Genomic DNA, 6,580 nt, shown 5'->3' with positions numbered 1-6,580 from the left:
GGAGGAAGCATTCACGACGAGCAACTGCGTTCATCACGACGACAGCCAAGGAGGAGTGGCTCAACGTCACAGACCCGGAGAGGAGGCAGAGGCTGTCGGACGGGACGCGGGTGATCCGAGGGATGGAGGAGCTGAAGGGGCTGGACACGGCGATCAAGGCGGGGCTACAGGAGGCGGAGCTGATCGCGCTGCAGCTCTACACAGGTAAGAGAGAGATAGCGAGAGAGGGAGAAGGAGCATGTGAGAGGAGAGAGGAGCAAGAGAGCGTGAGAAGGCTGACAAGAGGCTTGCTATGACAGGGCCGATGTACTTCAAGTACAACTCTGTTCTTCGAGCTCCCAAAGAGCTCCTCCGAGACTCCAACAAGCTCCCCAACAAGTACACGACGACCATCCACTGCATCGTCAGCGGCATCGTCAAGCTGTCTCGTCACACGCCTCTGCCCGATGATCGGCAAGTGTGGATTGGACTGAAAGGCCTGAAGCTGCCGGAGAGCTTCCTCAACGAGGACAAGCTCGGGGTGTCCGGAGGAGTCGAGTACGGGCTGCTGAGCACGACGACAGACGTCAGGACGGCGATGCAGTACGCCGGGGAGGAGGGAGAGTCGATCGTGTTCGAGATCAGCTGCGGGGCGATCGACCGGGGGGCGAGCTTGACGTTTGTGTCTCAGTATCCGGGGGAGGGGGAGATGCTGTATCCACCGCTGTCGTACCTGGAGGTGGTGAAGACGCCGCGGTACAGGGAGGTAGAGGGGAGGCGGGTGAAGGTGCTGGAGCTGAAGATCAACGCGAACACGATGAGCTTGACGATCGAGGACTTTGTGGGGAAGAGGAAGCAGCTGTACGTAGGGCTGATGGAGAACCTGGCCAGGGAGGTAGAGCGAGACGTGAGGGGGTGGGAGGGGAGGATCCAGGAGCGGCTTAGGACAGCACCGGCTGACTCAATCAATAACCTTCATCAAAATCTTGTACAATCGATCGTGGAGGAGTGCTGGGGGCTGGTGGAGGCGAGCAGGGCGAGGGAGTCGGGCTGGTACAACGACGAGTCAAACTACAAGGAGGCGATCGAGCTGTCGAACCGAGTCAAGGACATGGCGATCAACAAGCTCAGGCACTGGATCGAAGACACTCAGGGAGACTGGGAATGTGAAGCCCTTGCACGCGAGCCGATGCAGTCAGTGTACTGGAGGACGATGGCAGGTCTGATGTACGACATCAGCTCGCGGACTCCAGCAGGCGATGACGGCAGACGAGAGCAGAGCAAGAGGCTGTGCGGGATGTACGGCTTGTCGATGTCAAGGTCGGACCAGCACGGGGAGCCGCCGACAGTGACGGCGGTGGTACGAGGACAAGGGGAGCTGATCGGGCTGCTGAAGGCGGGCGAATGCGACATGGACGAGCGGACGGAGGACGGAAGGACAGGGCTGCATGTAGCGGGGATGCTGGGGAGGGCGGGGAGCGTGAGGGAGCTGATCGAGGCAGGAGCGGAGGTAGGAGCGAAGGACAAGGCAGGGAGGACGATGGTGCACTGGGCGGGGGAGTATGGGCATGTGGAGGTGCTGAAGACGGTAGAAGAACAATGCGGGAAAGAGCAGCTGAAACACATAATGGAGCAACCCGACATCTCTGGAATAACATGCGCGCACTTGGCGAGTTATAGAGGGCACTTGGAGGTAGTGCGGTATGCTGTAGAGACATGCGGGGAGGAGGTGCTGAGGCAGAAGGACGATCTTGGCCAGACATGCGCGCATTATGCGGGTAATGGAGGGCAGCTGGAGGGACTTCGATACTTGGCAGAGACATGCGGGGAGGAGCTGCTGAGGGAGAAGGACGATGACGGCAGGACATGTGTCAATGCGGCGAGTAGAGGAGGGTTCTTGGAGATTGTACAGTACCTTGCAGATACATGCGGGGAGGAGCTTCTTAGAGAGAAGTCCAATAACGGCAAGACGTGCGCGCACTATGCGAGTAGGGGAGGGCATTTGGAGGTACTTCGGTACTTGGCGGAGAGATGCGGGGAGGGGCTACTGAGGGAGAAGGACAATGACGGCAACACCTGTGCACATGAGGCGAGTAACAGAGGGTACTTGGAGGTGCTCAGGTACTTTGCGGAGAGATGCGGGGAGGAGCTGCTGAGAGAGAAGGACCAGAACGGCCAGTCGTGCGCTGCGTTAGCTCGTGGCTCAGATGTCAAAGATTATCTTACAAGTTTAGGTATAGAGTAGTCAAAGACTGAGCCAACAAAATGCTGTAATCCTATTCGGTCCCATACCCCTATACCCCCGGCCTTATCCTCTCCAAGTCCACCCCATCACCCTTGAGTCCTAGCTCTCGAGCAAGGTCGACACGAGCTCGAATGAGTTCAACAATGTGTATCCTTGGAAGAGACTTTGATAGAAAATGCCCGAAAACTCAATGGTGCTGTCATTCGCCAATTCATCCTCGTGCCCAATAGCAAAGTCAACAACTTCGGCTAGCTTCTTTGCGTGTTCATGCGAGAAACAAGAATTCAATACGACAAGCTGCACCTGTGCTTTCGCCTCCTTGTTGTGAGCTTTGAGGGCATCGGCCAGGTTCTTGGGAGAGATGTCGAATCGGAAGAGCTTGATCACTTTAGTTTCTGAGTGACAACCAAAGTGAAGAATCATGGGGCAGCTGTAAGCAGGGAGGGGTGCCTCAGTGCTCCTCAGACTGCCGAGTGTGAACCTTCAGCTCTTGACTTTGTAACTCTCTAGATATGACTTTCTTGAAGTTTGTTGCTGTAAAGCTTCTCGTTTATCTGTAGCGCAAGGCTCCTGCGAGAAGGACGGCGAGCACGAAAACGATGAAACCCGCTAGCGGCCGCCCCGCGGCAAACTTGGCATTACTACTAGTCAAGTTTGAAAGAGGAGAAGTGGGCGACGCCGAGGGACTTCCGAGGCTGGTCAAAGTTAAATGAACATAAGAACAAATTTCACATCAGATCCGAGTTTTCGTCTCCCACCGAGTAGTCGTCTCCCACCGAGTAGTCGTCTCCCACCGAGTAGTCGTCTCCCACCGAGTAGTCGTCTCCCACCGAGTAGTCGTCTCCCACGACATCCCTGACTCGATCTCAGGAAGGGCGTCCTGAACAGCCGCAGGCGCATTTCCAGCAGCTCGTCGGCTTCCATCCTCATCATCGCCGCCTTCCCCAGCCAATCTTTCTTCTCCTGCATCTCCATGATCTTCTGCTCAACGGTCCCTTGGCACTTGTAGCCGATGATGGTGACTGGGCGCGTCTGCCCGATGCGGTGGAGCCGATGCATCGCCTGCTGAGCGGCTCGTCGACTGCCGCGTTCCACCATGGTTCCATCATGTGAGCTCTCGACGCCATGGTGAGCGAGAGCCCCGCGCCTCCCAGCTAGCTGGAGGTCAGAGCGAGGGGAGGGGAGCAGGGGGAAGGAGATGGAAAGGATTCTGACCTTGGAGCTGAGGAGGAGAAGGGCGCCTTGAGGATGAGAGTCAAAGTCTTGTATCAGCCGCCGGGGCTGGAGGATGCTCGTCGTGCCATCGATGCGAAAGACGGGGATGGCAGCAGCGATCATGGCACTTTCTGTCTCATCCAAACATGAGAGGAAGGTGGAAGACACGACGGATTTGACTGTCTTGTCTGCCTGCTGAGCCTCCTGCTCATCGACGAGAAGCGCTTGAATCTTGGGGCTCAGCCTCTGCTCCTCCTCTTCCGCTTGCACCCGATCCGTCTGCCTCTCCCCGTCCTCGTCCTCGCCGGATGCGTTGCGAGCAAGGTTCTGTCGAGCCTCCCGCGTTTGCTCTACCGAGAACACGTCGCCCTTTGAAAGTTTGCCGCGGCATAGGGGACAGACAGCGTCTCCGCCCGAAGAAAGTTGCAGGAGCTTATCATCAAGGAGAAGACAAACGAACGGAGACTTGGCTGACGGTGAAAGCAATCAGGAGCTGCCACGGCTGCTTACATTAGCATGGAGTGGTGGAGGAGGAGGAAGGAAGAGGAGGAAGGAGGAAGAGCAGGAGCAGGAGCAGGAGGAAGAAGAAGAAGGAAGAGGAGGAGGGAGGAGGAGGAGGAGGAGGAAGGAGGTGGTGATGGAGGAGGAGGAGGAGGAAGGAGGAGGAAGGAAAGCTATCGAAGTAGCAGAGAGGAGCATCCCAAAGGGAGATGCAAAGGAAGAGAGGGAGGATGTACAGTCGCAAGGGCAGAAACAAATACGCACAGCTTCCGAGGAGCTCCGATGACAATCGAGATCCTTTCCAGGGATTACGAACAGCAGAGAAAGCAATGCTCGCTGTTTCTTTGGCATCGTCGTCAAGATTGCTGCAGACAGTAAACACCTCATAGGGAGTTCACATGAAAATCTTTCGTCACTAGTATCCGCTGATCTTGCTGGCTCGTCCAACAGCATGAGACGGGACTTCAACATGATCTAAGTGATACCAAAGACTGTATGAAAATGGTCACCAAAAATCTCAAAGGATACACAAAGTGATGGGAGGAGAAGAATAGCTCAATACGTCTGTGGATGTGCCAAGTTGCGTTCTTTCACTCCCACTACGATGCTGTCGATGCGCATAATGTTTGAGTAGGAAAACAATCACGGCAAATGTTGGAAAGCAGTTGTCTCACTGTAACAAGCAGCGCAAGTCGACATAAGGGGGTCCGACGGCGGGGTGTGTGAAAGGAGGGAGTCGTACCGGGTGTGGTGCAGGCTGGTGGGAGGAAAGAGGGACGGAGACCCCGTGGGGAGCGTGAAGGGCTTCAGCAGAGACGCAGGCAGAGGCGATGGAAACCTGGGTAAAACGAGGATGCGAGGAGGGGAGGCGGACTGGGAGAAGATGGAGGTCCTCTACCAGAGGCAGCTCAGCGAGGAGGCGGAAGAGGATTCACGAGATAGAAGAGCCACAGTGTGGAAGGGGAGGAGGCGAATGTGGGTGTACGGGGTGGTGCTGCACATATGCAACGTCAAGTGGGAAATACATGATATAGAGAGTCAGCCGTGGTCAGCTTCATGTATAGGTGGCCTGAGCTTGATCTTGTCTCCAGGGCCTTGAGCCTACTCCGGTTCTGCCCCCGTCTTGCGCACAAAGTAGCATAGCTCTGCCTCATCGACTGACTCGCGTGCCCTCGCGATCTCGATCTCGTCTCCTGTGCTTCGAGCCTTGTCAAGCTAAGCCTCTCTCTTGCGCAACGACAAGCTTAGCCATGCCTGGTTGACTAACTTGGATGCCCTCGCGATCTCGATCTCGTCTCCTGTGACCTCAGCCTCCTTCAGCTCTGCGACCCTGACGCTAAAGAGGGCGTCTGCGATCTTGATCTCGTCTCCTGTGTCCTCAGCCTTCAGCTCTGCCGTCCTCCTGAGCAACGACAAGCTTATGCTTGCCTGCCTGGCTAGCTCGACTGCCCTTTCGAACTTTATCTGGTCTCCTCTCAGCCAAACCTCCTCCAGCTCTGCCATCCTGAGGCCAAGAAGGGCCTTTGCGATCTCGATCTCGTCTCCTGTGTCCTCAGCCTCCTTCAGCTCTGCCTCCCTGACCCTGATTCGTGCCTTGAGGATCTCGATCTCGTCTCCTGTGTCCTCAGCCTCCTCCAGCTCTGCCTCCCTGACCCTGATTCGTGCCTTCGCGATCTCGATCTCGTCTCCTGTGTCCTCAGCCTCCTTCAGCTCTGCCTCCCTGCCCCTGATTCGTGCCTTGAGGATCTCGATCTCGTCTCCTGTGACCTCAGCCTCCTTCAGCTCTGCCTCCCTGACCCTGATTCGTGCCTTGAGGATCTCGATCTTGTCTCCTGTGTCCTCAGCCTTCTTCAGCTCTGCCTTACTGACCCTGATTCGTGTCTTGAGGATCTCGATCTCGTCTCCTGTGACCTCAGCCTCCTTCAGCTCTGCCTCCCTGACCCTGATTCGTGCCTTCGCGATCTCGATCTCGTCTCCTGTGTCCTCAGCCTCCTTCAGCTCTGCCTCCCTGACCCTGATTCGTGCCTTCGCGATCTCGATCTCGTCTCCTGTGTCCTCAGCCTCCTCCAGCTCTGCCTCACTGACCCTGATTCGTGCCTTGAGGATCTCGATCTCGTCTCCTGTGACCTCAGCCTCCTCCAGCTCTGCCTCCCTGACCCTGATTCGTGCCTTCGCGATCTCGATCTCGTCTCCTGTGTCCTCAGCCTCCTTCAGCTCAGCCTCTCTCTTGCGCAACGACAAGCTTAGCCATGCCTTGTTGACTAACTTGCGTGCCTTCGCGATCTCGATCTCGTCTCCTGTGTCCTCAGCCTCCTTCAGCTCAGCCTCTCTCTTGCTCAACGACAAGCTTTTGGCTGTCTGGTCGACTAACTTGGATGCCCTCGCGATCTCGATCTCGTTTCCTGCGACATCTGCCTGCCTTTTCTTCGTGTGTGACCGGTCATGACTCCATGCAAACCGACTTTGATTGTCTTGTTTCTCACGATCAAGCAACTGCGGACCTCTACCTGTCGTGCCGTTTGCTCTCCGCTCCGTACGTCCCTCGAAAGCCTTGCTTGCTTCATGCTTCATTGCACTGGCAAACCATAAAGAAGCAACCGTCAGGATGCAACAGACAATTCAATCTCTCTCCGCGAAATC

The 6,580-nt window shown here is 56.3% G+C and overlaps 2 protein-coding genes across 2 annotated transcripts; one reads left to right on the top strand and one right to left on the bottom strand.

Moving 5' to 3' along the window:
• Positions 1-1,366: 1,366 nt before the first annotated feature.
• Positions 1,367-2,104, top strand: GUITHDRAFT_41972 (hypothetical protein; the record flags this gene model as incomplete). The annotated part of the gene is made up of 1 exon (XM_005822587.1): positions 1,367-2,104. A coding segment is annotated over one exon (738 nt), but the record flags the coding sequence as incomplete, so codon positions are not given.
• A 219-nt stretch (positions 2,105-2,323) lies between these two features.
• On the bottom strand, positions 2,324-4,411 carry GUITHDRAFT_118153 (hypothetical protein; the record flags this gene model as incomplete). Its single annotated transcript, XM_005822586.1, has 3 exons — positions 2,324-2,619; positions 3,055-3,909; positions 4,357-4,411. 3 exons carry the CDS (start codon positions 4,409-4,411, stop codon positions 2,324-2,326), a joined length of 1,206 nt encoding a protein of 401 aa, XP_005822643.1.
• Positions 4,412-6,580: the final 2,169 nt, after the last annotated feature.

The sequence above is a fragment of the Guillardia theta genome (genome assembly GCF_000315625.1).
Source record: "Guillardia theta CCMP2712 unplaced genomic scaffold GUITHscaffold_122, whole genome shotgun sequence".
In the NCBI taxonomy this organism is placed as follows: domain Eukaryota; class Cryptophyceae; order Pyrenomonadales; family Geminigeraceae; genus Guillardia; species Guillardia theta.
Note: the sequence above shows the minus strand (reverse complement) of the source record. Positions and strands in the feature narration are given on the sequence as shown.